At 56.4% G+C, this 18,933-nt stretch overlaps 1 protein-coding gene across 1 annotated transcript in view; it reads left to right on the plus strand.

Annotated features, from left to right (window-relative positions):
- The window catches only part of KCNK9 (potassium two pore domain channel subfamily K member 9), a 74,887-nt gene extending 64,109 nt beyond the window's left edge, over positions 1-10,778 (plus strand). The window contains exon 2 of the mRNA XM_044244897.1: positions 7,441-10,778. Coding sequence (XP_044100832.1) covers positions 7,441-8,282 — 842 coding nt within the window. The 3' untranslated portion in view covers positions 8,283-10,778. The remainder of the gene's footprint in view (positions 1-7,440) is intronic.
- The last annotated feature ends 8,155 nt before the right edge of the window (positions 10,779-18,933 follow it).

Here is an 18,933-nt window from a genome sequence, read left to right on the forward strand (position 1 = left end):
AGTCTTGTCCCCTCCAGTGGGAATTCCGAGGTAGGTTGATCTCTTCTGGCCGGGGAATCGGCGGGCTTCAGGGAGGGGTGGTCCATATCAGGGAAGCTTGGCCAGCTGTGTCGTGCTAAGCTTGGGGAGGTCATTTAGGCTCGCTGTTTATGGGCCCAGGTTCGCAGGGAGCTCTAGGGAGCCACAGACAGTTCTTGAGCACTGGCGTGTCAGGAGCGAGGCCGGTCCGTGACCCACAGAGCCCAGCTGCCTTATTTACTTTTCCCAGTGCAGAGCGCCTGCTGGACACTCACGGCATCTTTAATGAAACACTGCCCAGAGCAGGAGCAAGGTCTGGGTAACTTCTCATACTTACCTGGTGGCTGTCAACTCCGGGCAAGTCTAGTAGGAGCCAGCCAAGACCACAAGGCGTCTCTTGCAAGGGAGGGCTGCCTTCTAGCCATGGCTGGTTCTTCGGGGAGCCCCAGACCCAATAAAAATGATTAGTTTTCTGACCCTCCGTCCCTGTATCGCTCCCGTCTAGAAAGCTGGGGCCTCTTCGATTTATCGTCACCCAGCTGCGGTGAGGAGACGTGGGCCTTCTCAGCAAGCCTCTCCCAGGACGGGTCAGGGAGGCCGGCCAAGTATACTGATGGGGCCATGAAACCAGCTGGATGAGACAGTGTCTTGGACAGAGCTGCCCCCCCCCACCCCAGGCACCCTGGGCTCAGTGGTGGGCTTGGGACTGGCCATACTTCCCAGGCGGAGCCCGGAAGGCAGAAACCATCGGCCGATGATGCAATCTTCTCGGTTCCGCACGCCTCCCCCGTGCGGTACTCCAGGATCTCAGAGGTGCGTCGGGCGTGGGCAGTACTGCCCTCAGAGCTCACGATCTGGCTAGAATGCAGTGGGAGGAAGGAAGGGGAGGGCCCCCTGCCAATGGCCTGGCCCATGGTGGCCTCAGCTGGGATCCTCAAGCAAGGTTGCTTCGTGTCTGTGGGTCAGAGCAGTGCGGTCTGGGGGTGGGGCTGCCCTGGAGGGCCCCGGGCCCCACCCCGGCCCCCGGCCCCGCTCAGTGCCCCCCTCTAGGTATCATCACCAGGGGTTGAGGGGTCCCCCCAGGAGTTTGGGGACACAGCTGGTCGCAGGCCGGGGACCTGGGGATCTGACGAGAGCCCGCTTCTCATTCCAGCTTCGTCTCTCTGCTCTGTTTCACAGAGGGGGAAACTGAGGCATTTTGGGACGGGGCAGGGGCAGAGCAGAGTCCACAGACAGCTTTTCAAAGCGGGGTTTATTGGTTTTATAGTCCGTTGGCCCTTTTCAGATGTGAAGCTTCGAAAGCCCGTTGCTGGCCTGCTGTGTGGCGTTGGGGTGGCGTGGCTGCCCTGGGGCCTCACTTTGCCCCTCTGAGTATGGGGAGGCCGGTCTTCTCCAGCACTGACTTCACGCCTCCTCATGACAAATAACCTCGCAGCTCTTAGAATGCCCCAGACCCCCCAGGCTTAGCTCATGGGCACTGTCTTGGAGTGGGGGTTCATGTGCTGGAACCTGGGGGACAGGGCCCAGGGCCTTCTTTCCATTCTCCTAAAGCTTCTTCCCCATAAGCACCCACACCAGCTCCACCTTCCCGCTCTGCCTGCCCTGCTCTTAGCGCTCCTGGTGAGGGGCCAGGATCCTGGGGCTCAGGACTGGTTCTGGGCCCTGCCCCCTTCTGACAGAGAGGGTCCAGGCCCAGGGAGAAGGGCTGATTGGTAAGAGCAAGACGGGGCCTGATGCATGGAACAATGTCCAAATGTCCGAATTCCAGCTGGGGTGGGCAGCCTGAGCAAACTCCTGTTCATCCATCAAAACCCCAAAGGCTCCTTAGAGGCAGTAACCCCAAGCTGATGTCCCAGGCCGAGCTGGGTGCTCCTCTGTTCTTCCCTGGCCTCTGACATGTACCAGGCAAAGCAAAGGATTCGGACACTGTGCTTCACCTCCCTGGGAGCTGGTGGTCAGGTCTCTTTTCCTGATTCTCCAGCAACCCACACAGAGCCTGGCCTGGGGAGGGCTGTAGGTGGCATTCAAGCTCTGGCGCCACCTTGCACACTTCCTGGGCTCCAAGCTCTGGCTGTACCACTCAGGGGAGTGAAGCCAGGTCTCAGGAGCTGGGGTCCCTCCCACAAGGACTCTGCTGCCCCAGGGCACCATGGGCCCTTGAATTTGATTCAGACCTGCATCCTTATCAGCTCCGGCGCGGTGCCAGGAACCCGTGAGCATCTCTAGGGCGGGGCCTTCACTTGACCCAGTGCCACTCCAGTCCCTCGCGGCCAGCCCCACGGCCCTGCGCAAACACTGCGGAGTGGGGGAAGGATGGGGGCCAGAGCCTGCCAGGGCTTGGGAGGCTGGGGTGACACCCGGCGCTCAGGGGTGAGGGAAGCAGGCTGGGGAAGGTGGGATGATGGGGGAGCCCCTCAGACAGACTCCTGGGTGCTTCGTCTGAGCTCCCGTGTCCTGGATGTTGGGGAGCATGGTGTTGGGGTGCAGCACTGAGGGCTGCTTTTCAGACTGTGCAGTCACCATCCTGGTCAGCGGTCCCCATCCCCGGGGACTTGGCTGCTTGTGGCCACCCAAGCAGCCTATCAGGGCCAGCACTGGGGGCCGTGAGCAAGTCTGTCTGTGACCCTGCACATGCAGAAAAACCAGCAGGAAGCGGGGGAGGGGACACAGCTTGGTGTGGATGGACGCTCGAGCTGCTGTGTCCTCTGGGTGCAGGGAGCTTTGCACACGGTGGCCCAGCCGGTGGGGCTTGGGGGTGATGCTCGTGCTGGTCAGTGCTGGTCGCCTGCAGGGCTGCTAGGCCCAGGGCTGGGGAAGGATGGCCCCAGCCCCACAGGGCAACGACAAGCTGCTCTCCTCTGCCTTTCCCAGCCTCATCCCCCACATCCAGCCTGTGAATTGAGGGACACTGCCGAGGTCACAGGGCAGCGGTCCAGAGGTCTCCATTGGGGATGATGTGGTTTCTGTAGCTCTTCTGCACCCGGTGCATGCCTTCTGAACGCTGTGTAAATCATGGTTAGATATTGCTTTGCCAAAAGGATGAGTTACTCATTTGCAGTGGTGGAAGGACCAACGGTCTTGTCCTAGGTGGGATTCCTGAGGTTACGTTGCCCCTGTAGGGCTCGGAGGTGGAGGAAGAACTTGCTCTGGTGCCTGGGGGGGCCTCGAGACAGTGAGAAGACCGGAATGGGGATATAGCTGTAGCTCCTGCGCTCCCAGGACTGGTCCTAAGCGGGGTTTGGGGATACAGATGATCAAGAACAGGCAGGTCCGCCTGGGGGTCCTCCATGGCCTTGACACCCATGCCCTCAACCTCCGTCTAAGGCCCCCTCGTCCTGGGCACTGGGAGGGCCCTCATCATGGGCTGGATGGCTGGAGGCCCTTGAGAAGATTTTGGGGGAAAGGAGTCCTTGTGGATCCCCTGTGACAAGCACAGGGCCTGGGACACAGTCAGTGGTCTAGACATGTCTGAATGGAAAACGTTGGAGCAGATGAATACGGCTCCCAACCCAGGGGGGCCAGGGTGCGTCAACCCAGCCATTCGCAGACGAAAAGCCTCCTCTTTTCAGGACCTGAGTTGTCACACGGGTTCTGCGAGAACACTGGAGATCTGTACCCTGCTGTCCTCTGGGGAAGGAGAGGCAGTCCTCCCCGTGTCTGGGGCGGGTACATTTTGCAGCTCTCCTCTGACCCCGGTACCTTGTAGGCAGGATGTACGCTCGTGATGATAAGTATGTACCCGCATTCCCGGCAGCTCACACGTCCGTGTGCCCACCCTGTGCCTCGAGTATTGTGTGTATGCACATATGTGCATACACACATGTACTACATGCACACCATCCGTCCACAAAAGGTCGGTGCGCTGAGGCTGTGTTGTGTATGCGGTTTAGGTACTGGTGTAATGTACGTGGTGTGTGTGCCTGTATGTTCCCAGTGCAGGTGTCCCTCTACCCGCTCATATACTGTTACGTTCCAAAGACATGCGTATATATTCTGTGGAAAGTACCCATAGACGCGACGTCTGTGTATTGCACAATTTAGGCATACTCTGTGCGTACATGTGATAGGTCTAGACCCGTCCACATGCAGTGCTGCTGCGTTGTACCTGAGCACAGACGGTGAGCAGATCCAGTGTACAGAAACACGGAGTGTATCCGTTAGGGCCTTTGCAGGAAGTAGCTCTCTCAATCTGAGAATTCAGCAGGCTATTTATAGACTCTTCTGGAAAGTGTGGGTCTGGTGGAGGGAAAGCAACCCAGGAGGGTGTGGCATTCTGGATGAGCGATGACGCAGAGCTGTCTGTGTGTCCGGGAGCAGGCACTGAACTGTGGACCACAGCTGTGAGCCTGCTGGCAGGGGTGGCTTGTCGCCAAGGTCCTCACCTTCCTCCCTTCCTCTGACCTCCTGACCAACTAACTGGAAACCAGAGAGCAGGGAGGAGGTGGGTGCATCGGGACGGGGAAATTGAAGACGTCCCGCCTGGCTGTGTCTTTCTGGGAAGCATCGTACACTTAGCAACTGGTCTGCCGTTGTGGCGAGAATGCTCCTGGACCCAAACCACAGGCCCGTAGATATATTCATGTGGAAGGCCTGGAACTTTGGGGTGTTCACCTCCCACACTCTGTCACGCACACACCTCACTAAGGCATGACCCCACTGTAATGGAGCAGTGAGATATACCACGGGGCGTCAGAATGATGGAGTCCGTTCATTCTGCAGAAAGACAGATGGCGGGCGACCGGACACGGGGTTTACAGACATACCACTGTCCAGCCATGGGAAGGAAACTGCTTCTGAACATCACTGCTGGCAGGAATGGGTGGGGTCTGGGCACCCCACGTGCAGTTTTGGACCTGGTCAATGCCATGTTGGTTTCCTCTAGAGAATGTATCACATCTGGAGCCGCTAGCTAATATTACCACCTTCGTCAGGTTCCAACCACCTGCCGTTTTCCACCCTCCATCTGGCTTTTGTATGAGCTATGCAGGTGAGCTCTCTGGAGATACAGTGGGATTCCCACCCCTGCATTTTGTATAAATATAAACCCTCTTGTTTACCAAGATGTGCTTCTTTCTTTCCTGAAGACCTAAGCCTCCATCTGGCATCATTTCCCTCTAGGAAGAAGAACTTCTTTGGTAATTATTCCGTGCAGCTCTACCGGTAACGGGTTTTCTTGAATGTAAAAATGTATTTTGACTTCATTCTTAAAGGATATTTCCTGTGGATGGACAATTCCAGGGACACGGTCTTTTTGTTTGTTTGTTTGTTTGTTTTTTAAAAAGCTCCTTGAAGATGTTATTCTACCATTTCCTGGCCCCCATTGTTTATGATTAGAAGGAAGAGGTATTCAAATTGTTCTCCAGGTGATACCTTCTTTCTCTCTGGCTGCCTTTAGGATCTCTTTTGGTTTTCAGCAGTTTGACTCTGATGTGTGGTTTTGTGTTTATCCTACTTGGAGTTCACTGGGCTTCTTGAATCTGTAAATCTGTGTCTTTCACCAAATTTGGTTAATTTTGGCTATTCAAATTTCTTTGGTCTTTTCTCTTTTCTTTCTGGGATGCCTTTTGATGCTCTCCTGAAGGTGTCTGAGGCTCTCAGAATTCATGACAATTTGCATTGCTCTCTGTTCTTCAGCTTGGACTTCTACTGCTGCGTTAGTCACTCTCCCCTTTACCTTTCTGTTTCCCTCTTCTATCCTTTCTGGCCTGACTCCAACTTCATTTTTCCTTTTTTGCAAGGACTATGGGGTTTTTGAGGGGCTGGAGGTCAGTGATGGCTCAGGAGGATTGAGGACCAGAGAAGATGAAGAGAAGGCATCTCGGAGGCAAACAAATGATGTCATCTCTCTAGTAAGAGTATGGACCCTGGGGCAGGTAGGACATGGCACAAATTCCTGCCAGGGGAGGGACAGACAGACCATAAGTGATAAAGACTTGGTAGAGAGGTGTGGCCTTGGGCAGTCAGATGAAGTTTCCTGTGGGAGACTGTAGGGACCAACCAGACCCCAAGACCTCTACCCCCTTGCCCACTGAGTACCAGGCCCTGGACTAGGTGCCGTCTGACTCAGCAGATCTGCACAACCCCACCTGGGAATTATTATCCCATGTAACAGAAATTAGGGTTGGAAGAGGTTGCCTGGTGTCCAAGAGAATACAGCTGGTTAAAGGACTAGGAGCCTGTGAGCATATGGCCTAGGGTAACGCCAGGGAAGCCTTTCTTGATGGGGCAGGATTTGAGATGTTGGAAGGCCATGTTCATCCTCCAAGCTCTTGGTCCAAATACTGCCTATGATTTGAGGTCCAGTTCGTTCCTTCGTTCCTTCCTTCCTTCCTTTCTCTTTCTGGGCAGTATTAGTCCCAGAACTTGAACTAGAGCTTACTCTGAGTCTCATGTTCTTCCAGCCATGTTGTACAGACCCTGTCCTCGCTCTGATATTATTACTAAGTAGCTGAAGGATTCCTGGGGGGTAACTGCACCTTTCTAGCACCCCATCCTCATTCTGAATGGGCGGGAATATGGACTCAACTTAGCACAGTTGACATAGGGGATTGATGAAGTGATGTGCTTCGAAGTTTCATGAAGAATTTCAAAAGCACTTACACCTGTGTGGTTCTTAGAGGATTACTTGCTCCCTCTTTCCTAAGAAGCACAGTGGTGCAACTGTATTCCTTCATTTATTAAAGAAATACTCTACAAGCTACATGTTACTCCAGGTGTGGGGGATCCAGCAGTGAACAAAACAGATACAAGTCTTTGCCCTCATGGTGTTTATATTACATACACTGTAGTTACTCCTCTTGATTCTAAGCCTCATTCTCGGTGCTTGAAAAGTCTGGGTTCAAATCCCAGCTCTGAAGGACTCAAGTTATCCTACTATTAAGTAAGTAACTCAGTTTTCTTGTTGTTGGTGTCAGACCCATTATGCCTCCTTTGTAGGGTTGTTAGGAGGTCAGAATAAGGCCCTATAGGACCAGGACCCCACACAGAGCCTGGTAAGCAACAGCAATCCATCCACGGTGGACATATTTAATTTTCTCCCTTGGACTCACTACTTTTGTGGCTTATAGTGAGTATGCTGCTTTTCCTTTTAAAAACCTCTGTTTTGCTCTGAGAAGAATGTGCCGCTCCTCTGATCTGAACTGCTCCCCAAATGAAATGCCCCAGAGCACCCCTCCCACCCCTAAACTGTCTTGTTCTTCTCTTCCCCTCCCTCCAGGATATGGGCAAACCCCGACGCCATCCCCATGGAAGTGCCCAGCCCCTTTCGCACCCCAGCCTCCCTCCCTCGTCCTCCCCTTTCTCTCCCTCCCAGCTCACCGGCATGCCCAAGGGTTGTCCCTGCGGAAATGCCAAGTCCAATGGCAGCGCGCGCCTCCCGGAGCGCTCCTCACTCCTTCTCCGTTTCTCTCCCCCTCCCCTCAGGTTACGGGCACGCGGCCCCTGGCACCGACGCGGGCAAGGCCTTCTGCATGTTCTACGCCGTGCTGGGCATCCCGCTGACGCTGGTCATGTTCCAGAGCCTGGGCGAGCGGATGAACACCTTTGTGCGCTACCTGCTGAAGCGCATCAAGCGATGCTGCGGCATGCGCAGCACGGAGGTGTCCATGGAGAACATGGTGACTGTGGGCTTCTTCTCCTGCATGGGGACGCTGTGCATCGGGGCGGCCGCCTTCTCCCAGTGCGAGGAGTGGAGCTTCTTCCACGCCTACTACTACTGCTTCATCACGCTGACTACCATCGGGTTTGGGGACTACGTGGCCCTGCAGACCAAGGGCGCCCTGCAGAAGAAGCCGCTCTACGTGGCCTTTAGCTTTATGTACATCCTGGTGGGGCTGACGGTCATCGGGGCCTTCCTCAACCTGGTGGTCCTCAGGTTCTTGACCATGAACAGCGAGGACGAGCGGCGGGACGCCGAGGAGAGGGCGTCGCTGGCCGGGACGCGCAACAGCATGGTCATCCACATCCCCGAGGACGCGCGGCCCGGCCGGCCCCGCTGCAAGGCCGACGCGCCGGACCTGCCGTCCGTGTGCTCCTGCACCTGCTACCGGCCGCAGGACCACGGCGGCCGCACGGCCGCGCAGCACAACTCCTTCAGCGCCAAGCTCGCGCCCCACTACTTCCACTCCATCTCCTACAAGATCGAGGAGATCTCGCCAAGCACACTGAGAAACAGCCTCTTCCCCTCCCCCATCAGCTCCATCTCCCCCGGGTTACATAGCTTTACTGACAACCACAGGCTGATGCGGCGGCGGAAGTCCGTTTAGGGTGCGGGGCGGGCGGCGCAGGCAGAAGCGGTCGCTCGTCCGACTTGACCTCGAACTCCACCGGCCCACCTCGTCCGTTCCTTCGTGTTTATTATCAGTATCCTTTACCGTTGTCCTCATTCTCTGTGTTACTTTCTCTCCTTCCCTTTTCCGTGGTTCTGCCCCCGCTCCCCCAGGACTCCCCCTCCCCCTCTGTCCCCCACCCGCTCCCCCACCTCCCCGCGAGAGACAGAGCTGGCCCAAGGGAAGAGAAAGGCCCGTCCTCCTCTGAAACTCGCGTCTGAGCATGAAGCATGGATTCCTTCCTTCCTTCCCAGCGAAGTATGCCTTACACTTCTCCGCAGCCTGCCCCATCTCTGGGGTGGCTTTCCCAGGACAGGGGGGACACCAAGACAACCAGGCAGAGCCGAGAGGATACCCAGCCCAAAGCTGCACACCAGGCTGTCAGCCCGCGAGTGCCCACCCACGTGCCCTCCGACCTAAGTCCTCTGCGTCTTCTCCCCCAGCGGTGGGTGGTTGTGGGTGTGTGTGTGCGTGTGCGGACTACGAGTGAGTGAGGGTGTGCGCACGCCGTGTGCTTCTTTCTGTGTGTGCGTGTGTGTGCGCGCTCTGTGTGACAAAACAAAAAGTTTAGGTATGCACAGATTTCTTTCTCCGTGACTCAGTTCTGTTACCAACCTGCTTTCAGCGGCTTCCAAACAAAACGGGGAAACCAAACCCATGGGGTTTTTGATTTATCATTCTGCCAAATCAAGCATGTTCCACGAGCGGTCTTTCTCCCAGACGTGTCATGACCATATTTTTTAAATGCTACGTTCTAAATTATATTAAACTTCTTTTTAAGGGGACGGGCGGGAAAGAAGACGGGGCTCCTCTTCGCTTGCCAGTTCAAACATTTTTTAGAAGCATGCACTTTGTTCAACTGGTGTGCATTATCCGCGCAAGACAACAAAACTAGCAATGAGCAGTCCAAACCCAGTAATAATATTAATTTATTCAAGGCGTTTCTGTCACCTGCAGCCCCAACGATTTACCACGCAACTGGGAGTTTCAGGGGAAACTGGAAAATTGTTGGAGCCACAGAATGTTCTGTTACTTCCCTCTCATTTATAGGAAGGCGGCGGCCACGGTGGGGGGTTTGACATCGACCTGTGTAAGTGAGAATTCTGGTTTGGGATGCTTGGGGATGCTTGGATGACAATGGGTATCAGGTGGATGTGGCTTATTTTCTTAATTAAAAAAAAAACTGACAGGGCATTCCTTGTTTAAAAAAATATATATATGTGTTTCGAGAAAGACAGTCTCTAATTGCATTTGATTTGTAAATAAGGGCGACAAGTCTGTGTTGGTCTCAGGAAGTGTTTAGAGGCAAAGGAGCGGTGTCTTGGCTTGCTGGGAACTTGCCAGTCTCAGGGGACAGTTTTCCTGAGAAGTGGATTAATTCCTCCCCATCGTCCTCAAGGGAAGGCCTGTTAATCTTCTAGGGGAGGGCTAGGCTATAGAATAGGGTACACTGGGCCCTCATCGATGACAGGAATAAAGAAAGATCTGAAACTAAATTCACAGAGGTGACTTTCACTTCCCTTGACACCCCCCCACTGCCATTTCTAGAAGCCACACATCTTCCCATGCCTTTTTCATAAACTGAACATCCATGGCTCTTGGATAGAAACAGACTTTCGCTTTGGCCCAGAAAGAGCAGTGGGAGCCCCCATGGGAATCTCTCAGAATGGAGGGTCTGCTCCCTAGAAAGGGACTGTCAAGATTTCTGAAAGAAAAAGGCACCAATGCCACAGGTTCTGAGCGTTTGGGCCATTGGACTGAAACGCAGCCGTCCAGACTCCTCCAAAGTGGAGGGCCCTGTAAGGTGTGTGGGCTCTGGGCCTGTGGAAGTTGGGGGGGGGGTCTGCGAACCGCCATTCTCAACCTTCAAGGTTGTCTCGAGTCACTCATTTTTAAGTATATATAGTTTTCATTTTAAGGCTCTAAAATCTGTCCAGAGAAGGACGTTTTTTCTCCCTTGGAAGAAATTTTTCTTTTCTTTCTTTTTTCTTTTCTTTTCTTTTTTTTTTTTGCAGGGTTGTCGTAGGTACGAAAGCAGTGGATCTTTGCAGAATGTCTCATGCTTTGGAGGAGAGTGCTGGGAAGCCGTGTGGGGTTGCTTGTGAAAACCTTTGCAAGGTTTGTCCTCAAGTAGGGTGTATGATCACCTTTGATTTGTAAGGGCAAGTGAGGTATAAGAGGCTGAGAGATTTGCTCAGAGCCGGTCCTGGTGTAAGCCGCCCCCGATGTGGGCACCTGCTTCTCTCTGTCCACGGGCAGAAGCCCCAGGCCTCTGGGGTCAGCCCTTCATTCAGGGCCGATTCCTTGACAAAAATATCTGTTTAAAGTGGTCTTGTCCTGTTTAAATGCTTCCGGTGGCAGGGAGATCCTCCTTTCCTGGGGAAATGGAGAAAACATTCCATATTCTGTATTTCCACAGACCGGACTGTTCTGTGTCGCTTTAAGGGATGCAGGATGAAGTTTTTTCTGTTCAGTGATGACCATCAACTTAAGCATTGGAAGCAAGGTGGACTCGGTCTGGCCTCCACCCCACTCTGAAGTTAAATATCCTTGTTCATGGTTGGAGTACTCAGGGCACAGTGGGGCAGCTTGGTTTGCTTCCTTTTCAATGTGCATCTTTTTCTCAGATGGCCTGGGGTGGGCTCTGGCTGAGGGGCCCTCCATGTACACCAGTGAGATGCTTTTGTGGGGGACTGAGTCAGGGGCCTCCAGGGACCCTCCCTCCTGAAAAAATGGGACGGGAGCATCTCCATCCGGAGAGCTTGGCCGTCTGAGACAGCCCAGTCAGCAGGAGAATCTCCAAAAGCCAACAGGTTGCTTGGTCTGGGGCACCTCACCGAGCTCCCTCATCTTCAGAGGAGGAAACCGAGGACCCGGAAGGGGGAACCAGCAACTCAGAGCAGCTGGCCAGCCCCTTGGTCTCCCCAGGCGTCTCTCCTCTTGCTGTCTTCGCGGCTGCTGGGTCACTGCTGTTGCTTATTCCTCAAAGGTCCCTCTGCGCCTCAGGCCGAGTCTGTTCCTCCCTCCCGCCGCGGGTGACTTTCCTAAGTCCGGCTTCTCGGCCCATCCTTCCAGGCGGCAGTGCCCGCTCAGCCGGGGGAGAAGACACACGAGGCTGTTTGGAGACAGGTTTCCGCTTCCTCCAGGATGAGCTGAGGCAGGGCCACGTTCCCCAGAATCACAGAGCGCTGGCTGGCCGCCCAGTTCCAGAGGTTGGGTCTAGGAAATGTGCTTCTTGGGTCCTTAAAGAGCTTCGGACTTGCTTGAATGCCTTTCCAGCGGAGCAGTCTCGGTCCGTCCACTCCACCAAGGACAGGAGGAAGGCGGGTCGTGCGCGGTGCAGGCCTGGGCTCCTCCGAGAGACCTCCCTGTTCTGCTCTTGACCACACCCACGCCGGGTGGAAGATGCTGTTGTACCACAAGACCGTTAGACTCTTACTTACCTGGGTGCACCCACGGTCCAGGTTTTGAGATGTCTGCTTAGCGCCAGACCTGGGATCAGGTCTCTTCTTTCCAGCCACAACGCTCTGGTCTTGAAACCCAGGCAGCAGACCCTTAAGCGCGATGGGCTGCCTGGGGCTCCCTGAGCACCTCTCATGCCTCTGCTGAATGTCACTGACCTGCCCTCGGGCACGATCTCAGCAGGTCGTTTGTGGTCCAGAAATCCAGAGAGGAAGTACCTGGGCCCACCCTGCTGCCCGAGAGGCCTGCCTTTGCAGGGGCTCCAGCCCCGTCTCTAAGGAGGGGAGAGTGACTGCAGGATTTGGCTTACCGCTTCTTCCCTGCACACGGGGCCTTAAGTGGGGGAACATCTGGGCAGTAACTCAGAGGCCTGCAGAGAAATCTAGGAGGTCACTTTTCTCTGCCCCACCTCGATCTGAAAGCCTCGTGGATTTCTGATTCCCGGCAGGGATCGGCAGCAGCTGGAAGCTGGAGGGAACGGGGTAGAGGCATGCGTGGTCTCTGCGTGGAGCTGGAGAGGGAGGTGGGAGAGCAAAGACAATCAGAGGAGAGAGCCGCCTGCCACTGAGGTCTGTGGCCCTGTCTCTTGCTGTGGTTTCTAGAAACAATCGGGCCTAATTAGCAGCCACGGAGGTTTAAGGCCTGAGGCCTGTGCCGGAATGTGTTCCTTCTGGTTGTGTGATAAGATGACATTCCCTCAAGCGCTCTTGTGCGTGTGGGTTTGCTCCTGAAGGGGGAGGGGGTCAGACTGGGGGCCTGTCCTGTGCGGACCTGCTGCTGGGGCTCCAGCGTCAGTTTCTTCCAGCGTCATGGCTTGTCTGGGACCCTGGATCCATCCCAGGTGAGGAAGGGGTGCTGGGGCGGAGCCCACGCTTCCTGCTTCACTGGGCCCCCAGAAGCCATGTCACCTCCCCGGGCCTCTGCTGCTGTCTGGCAACACAATGGGACGGGGCCGGTGGGTCCTGAACCCGGACTACCTCCCACAGAATGAGTCTGACCCCTGAAGACATTTGGCCTGGAGGTTCTGGTCAGTGGGCACATTGGAAGGTTGGGACACCAAGAAGAATACGAGAGACCGTGTTGTTGGACAGGGTGCTGGGGAGACGGGGCCACCGCTTGTCCCCTCTCTGAGAACAGAACGCCCTCACGCGAGCCAGGCCCCATGAATTCCAGGCCCCCCAAACCCTGGGCGTAAGGCTGTTTGATGTGGCTCTCTCTTGACCACACCTTGGTAGATGGTGCTGTTTCGGGGGAAAATCTATTTCCATGTGATTCTCCCACCGACTTTGTTTGGAAAATTCCAGATCAAAGAGAGTTGAAAGAAGAGTGTGTGCGGCCACGGTATGCACATCGCCCAGACCCACCAGCCTGCAGTGTCTTAGGACAGTCGCTCGACCCTCTTCTACCCCCACCCCGACATATGTGGAGAAGGAAGTGGGGTCTGCAACGTTTAGGTGGCTCACCCCCCCTCCAAAAAAAAAAAAGATGTGGGAACAAGAGTGTTCTCCTGGAGACAGTGCCCCTAGTATCCTAGGATACTTAGCCTTCGTGCAATATTATTATCTAAAAATACAGCCCACATTCACATTTTCCCAACTGTCCCCAAAACGTCCCCCAGAGCTTTCTCGTGAGTCCGAGACAGAAGGTCACATCCCACATTGCCTGTCTGGTTGCCCCAGATTATCCCAATCCAGGGCGTTTTTCCTCCTCCCCATTTTTGTCTTTCGTGATGTTGCCCTTCTGAGGAACCTGGGCCTGTTGTCTTGGGGGATGCCCCATGATCTGCTGCTGTCTCCTGCTTTCCTTATTTAGGAAATTTGTGGAAGATGGTGACATTGCTGTGTCGTGTCGCCATGATGAATGCCTTTGATATGCTCGGCTCTCTCGAGACCTCTGTGATTACCTCTTTCATTGGAGATAAACAAGTCACATTGAATGTTGCTGTCCTCTGTTGGAGAAACCAGTGGAAGCTTCTAGAGAGGTGTCCACGAGTCCCTGGATGCGGGGCTCATTCCCAAGCCGAACAGCGCTCTGCTCCTTCTGACCCCTGACATGGGTCTCTCTGCAGTGCGAACGCCAGCGATCTTTACCCTAAACGCCTGTGGGGGAGGTCCAGCTAGAAATAGACAGCCCAGAGATGGCCTTCCATTGGCTACAAAGCCGGCTGGCAGGTGTAACCCAGTGGGATCCTTGAAAGGATCCCTGGGCACCCAGAAGCCACGCAGGTGGGCAGTCACGATCACCGAGCCTGTCCCAGCACAAATGTCACAAAAGCCGGACGGGCTGCTGTGGAGCTCTCGGCCGTGAAGGACTGTAACGGGGACCTCCGTCTTGGAGATCTTTGCACTGGCAAGCTCTGTAGCATGGATTTTTCAGTGCTGATAACATAAAGCGGTCCACCTGCTGTGGCTCAGTAACCTTTCGTTTGATCAAGAACATAGGGCCATGCAGGTTCTCTGAGCCTTTGCCTGGGCTGTTCCTGCTACCTGGGAGGCCTCCCTGCTGTGCTCCGACACCGCGCGAGGAGGGCCGCCTCCCCCGCATCCTTCAGAGGCCCCTGTTGCACTCAAGGATCCCCTCCCGTGGGCACCCTCGTTCTGTCTGCCACGCAAGAACATCCTGGGAAGTCCAGTCTGACGGCCTTGGCCTTGAGAGCTCTCAGGGCTGAGCAGCACCCACAGAGGGGAGTAAAGACGATCAGATTTCCTGCCGCTTGCCTAAGGGGCCGTTCATCCCCGTTATCAAGGCAGATCTTCCCTTCCGTGCGGACAGTGGCTCCATCCCTGGAAATCGATGCCCAGCCACATACTGAAGATCCGTCACCTGCGCTTGGCCCTTCAGTGGCACCTGCCGGCCCGAGTGGCAGGGGCTGCGAGCTGCCTGCGGCTGGCCATTTCCCGGGAGCGGGTGGTCGGTACACCTTCGGTCTCTAGAAGCACGCTTGGGACGTCTCACCGTACAGCGGGATGGGGCCCTGTTACGACAATGTCAGGAGCCGGGTTAGCGGCCCAGGTGAACCGCTAGTAGAGAGTGAGCAGCGGGGGACGCACGCACTGAGTGACAGGGACCTCGGGCCTGGGCCGCGCACCTGCCTGGCGTGGCTCTGGGACCCTGGGGCAGAGGCCAGGGCAGACCCTTTCTGCCTCAAAGAGCAGCCTCGGGGCGGAAGCTGCTCAGGTCCGGCACTCACAGGCGGTGGTGCTTTGCCCGTCTGAGCCTCAGTTTCCCTAGCTTTGGAGTGGAGATGAGACATAAACGACACGGAGCAGCTGTGGGAGCTGCAGGAGTGACCTTGACTGGGCACCTGGTCCGTGCCAGGCGCCATGCGGGGGTTCTCTTGCAGGCCAGCTCCTGGGCTCCTACGGGTCACTCCTGGCGTCGGACCTGAAATGACAATGGAAAGGCAGTGCTGGAGCCCGGCCGGGGAGCTCAGGTAGGGCTTTGCGGAGGAAGGAGCTTCTGGAAATCTCTGAGCGGAACCTTGAAGAAGCAAGTGGGGGCTGGTTTAGGCAGAGGCAGAGCCTGGGCCAGGGCTCCGAGTGTGGACATGCTAGGAGCACAGATGACAGCCAGTGCTCTGTGGAACCCTGCCACAGAGCCGCAGCGGACAGGCAGGAGGCAGCCTCACTGCCCAGGCCCTTTGGAGCTGGTCACATCCTAGATCGTTCAAGCCTTTCTCATGCTCAGGAACCTTCCCTGGCTCCCCGGTGCCTACAGAGTTTTATTTCAAGGCCCTTTCCTCTCACACCTGGCGTCCACGAGGGACCTGTCCCTGCTCATGTCCCTGCTTGGGCATCCTCTTGTGACAGACGCCGTGCTGTTTAGGCGGAGCTGACGGCTGTGTTTTGTTTTTTTTGAGTCTCGTGGACATTTGCTGTAGTTTGCTTGGGGAACATTTCTGGAGACGGTCTGCTTGGTCTTTCACTTAAGCCTTTGGGGGGACTCGCCAAATGGCTCTTGGTCCGTGTTTCTCCCCTGGAGTCGGAGCCGCTTGTGGCTGTGGTGCCGAGGGCAGGGTCCTTCAAGTAGGGGTTTCAGAAGGCAGGGGTGTCTGCTGTCATGGGGAGCGCTGGCGGCTCAGGTCTCTTCTTCGGACCTTTCTCCCTACTGGTGTGTCTAGGGTACGCGCCGGGACGTGTGGGCAAGTGGTGTCCTGGTACGGAGCCCCCTTCCCCCGGCAATGCAGTGTGGACTTTGGTTTGGACTTGAGCCCCCCGGGTAATGGAGGCTGAGAGGCACCGGTTGCGGGGAAGGAAGTCTGGCCTAGAAAACGTGGGCTGAGCCAGGATTCAGACCTTGCCTTTGGGATCTGTGTGTGACCCAGGGCAGGTCACGTCACTTCTCTGGGCCTGAGTTTCTCCTTTTTCTAGACTAAGGGGTTTGCTAAGGTCCTAAATATCATCCACCCCTCCAAGTCTGCCTTACTCGGTTTGCCACCAACTCCAGCCTGCGGAGCACGGGCGGGGCCGCCGTCAGCCGGCGTCTGGACGTTTTTACCGAACACCCTCTGTGGCAGGGGACGCTCTCCCAGTCAGGGCTGTTGTCGTCTTACCAGGATGTGGATCTTTAATTAACCAACAGCTCCTCGCAGGTGCGTCTCGGCTTTGTTTCCTCGACTGTGCAGGGCTCCCTGGTGGCACAAGGTGCGTGTTCTAATGAGAGCGAGCCCGGGCCCCGGGGACTCCGGGCTCTTGTGTCCGCAGGGCTCACCGCACCGACGAGGAGACGGGGAGGCCCCCCAGGATCGGCCTTCCCGTCCGTCCCGAAACCCCGGTCCTGCCCCTCCATCTACCTCTGCTCTCAACGTGCTGCAGGCTCAGCACCCCTTACGTCACGGTTCTCTTTGCTTCCCGGGAGGCTGCGTCCCCCACCCACGGAAGCCACTGGCTCAGCACGAGGCCTCGTGGCAGGCCCCACCTGACTCAGGTCAACTGTATTTGCTCCGCCGGGACGGAGCCACCAGGGCTCACGGCACTGACTTCGCGTCTCCCGCTGGGCAGGGGTGGAGCTACCAGACACAGGGGACATCGCTAGAAGGGGAATCGGCCCCGAGTGCACACTTCTGGCTCTTCTTCCCCAGGCTCAGTGCTCAGGCTCACAGGGAGGGCTGGGTCCCCCTGCTCACCCCAAGAAAGGGACGCGGGGGACTGCCCCAGGACGAGGCAGAAGGGGGTCAGTTCCAGGTGAATGCGGAGGCTTCATGGGACGGGAGAAAGTTCCAGGCCTTCAGGAAGAGTATTTGCTGACTCTCCCAGTTCCTTTAGAAGCCCGGCTCTGTGCCGGTCACCAGGGACGAAAGCCTGAACGGAGAGCTGGGCTCTGACCAAGTCTTTGATTGTTCTTATCAGTCATGCAGAACCTTGGCCTCTGGTGTCTGTTCTTAGCATCAGCGGCCCCAGAGGGCCCAGGCCCGCAGCGTGAGTTCTCTGCCGCGGAGGGTGGGCTGGTGGACCCAGGCAGGATGCAGCGTGAATCCCGCTGTGACTCCCAGAACAGCCACAGGGTCTCTGGCACACAGCCCAGCCGTGGGGGAGGGCGGAACTCCAGTTGAACCCCTTCCGTAGTCTGCTCTGTGTCCCCTGGGGGGGTCACCCTCTCTGGGAGGTAGAACTGAGAGTGGTTTGCAGGAGGTCGTCCTGGTGGACACGTCCTCTCTCTCTGGGCCTTTGTTTCCCCATCTGTGAAGGAAGGGTCTGGAAGGGTGGGATTGTTCCAGAAGATCTGCAGGTGCAAACCCCAGTGTTGCAGATGCAGCCTAGGTTCTTTCTGAAGCTTCATGGGACACACGGACATGGCCTTCCTGCCACCTCCTTGCCTGCTGACTGTGGGTTCCAGCACGAGAGGAATCGGGCTGGGAGGAAGTCGAGGAAGACGTGCCCAAGGGTGGGGGAACTCTACTTGGGGAGGCTTCCGTTCTTCATGTTTTCCTGTCTCTTCTGGACCCCAATGGCAGCCCCTCCAGAGGTCCCAGATCAGGTCCGCGGAAGCCTTGAGCCTCCAGAGAACGGGTCTTGGGTTTGTGAAATTGAGCCATGGGCCTCGGCCAGAGAAACCGAGCCCCAGCTTCCCCTTTTCCAGCTCTTCAGCTCCGGGAGTGGGGGGCGGCCTCAGGGGTCTTGGTTAGCACGTGGCCCTGGGGCCCTGCCTTCCCCTTTGGAATCAGGCCACATGGCCTTGGGCGAGTCACCTCTTACCCTCTTCTGTGAAGGACCAGATGTCCAGGTGAGAAGCAGGCGTCCCCCAGAGAGGTGCAGGGGGACATGAAGGCCATGTGTGTGGGGGGACGGGGGGACTCTTGGCTGATACTTCAGTGGCATCAAGTTTGGAGGAAAGGCAGGGCCACGTGCTCCCAACAAGGGGTCCCTGACCTGGGCCATCTCCCCTCTCGTGCGGACCAGCACACTTTCCAGGTGCAGCTCCGCAGACTTCCTCCCGCTGCTGAATCCTGCCTCCACCCGCTCGCTCCAGCCCCTCTGTTGACGGCTTCTCCCTGGCGGCCCCGCTCTCAGCTCCCAGTGGACCAGGTGCTTGGTGATGGTCTGGGTAGGAGATCTTCCGGGAACCCAAAGCCCACCGCCCCTCCCTCCCCCATTCCCGACAAACCTTGTGGAAAGGCTTGCCGTTTCTTAACCTGAGAGGATGGAACAGTTCCTAGGTGTGAGCTGCAGCCGTGTTGGGCCCGGGGGCTCCTTGGGGCCCCCCATGGGGTGCGATCTGCTTCTCTTTGCAGAGCGCGTGGGGCATCTGCTGGGAGCCAGCCCCGGCCAGGAGGCCTGTGCTGAGCCGTCACGGTCTCCAGCCTCAGAAGGCTAACCTCCAACCTACCACGTGCCTCCAAGTGCCCGAGGTTCAGAAGCCGAGCCAGGGGAGCAGGTGTGGGGATCTGAACATACCTCAGCGATCACTTGATTCTTGAGCGGAATTTTAGGCCTAGGGTAGAAAAAATAAAAATCCAATGAAAGGGGAAATGTGATATTGGGAACCCAGGGAAGCAGAACCCCAGTTACCAAGATTTCTCTAGAATTCGATGGCTCCTCGGAGAATAACACTCTCGACAAAGGCTCATTATGCATTTGCTTATGCAGCCTACACACAGCACTGTGACGGACATTTGGGGCTGGAATGA

Source organism: Neovison vison, chromosome 4, assembly GCF_020171115.1.
Source record: "Neovison vison isolate M4711 chromosome 4, ASM_NN_V1, whole genome shotgun sequence".
Lineage (NCBI taxonomy): Eukaryota > Metazoa > Chordata > Mammalia > Carnivora > Mustelidae > Neogale > Neogale vison.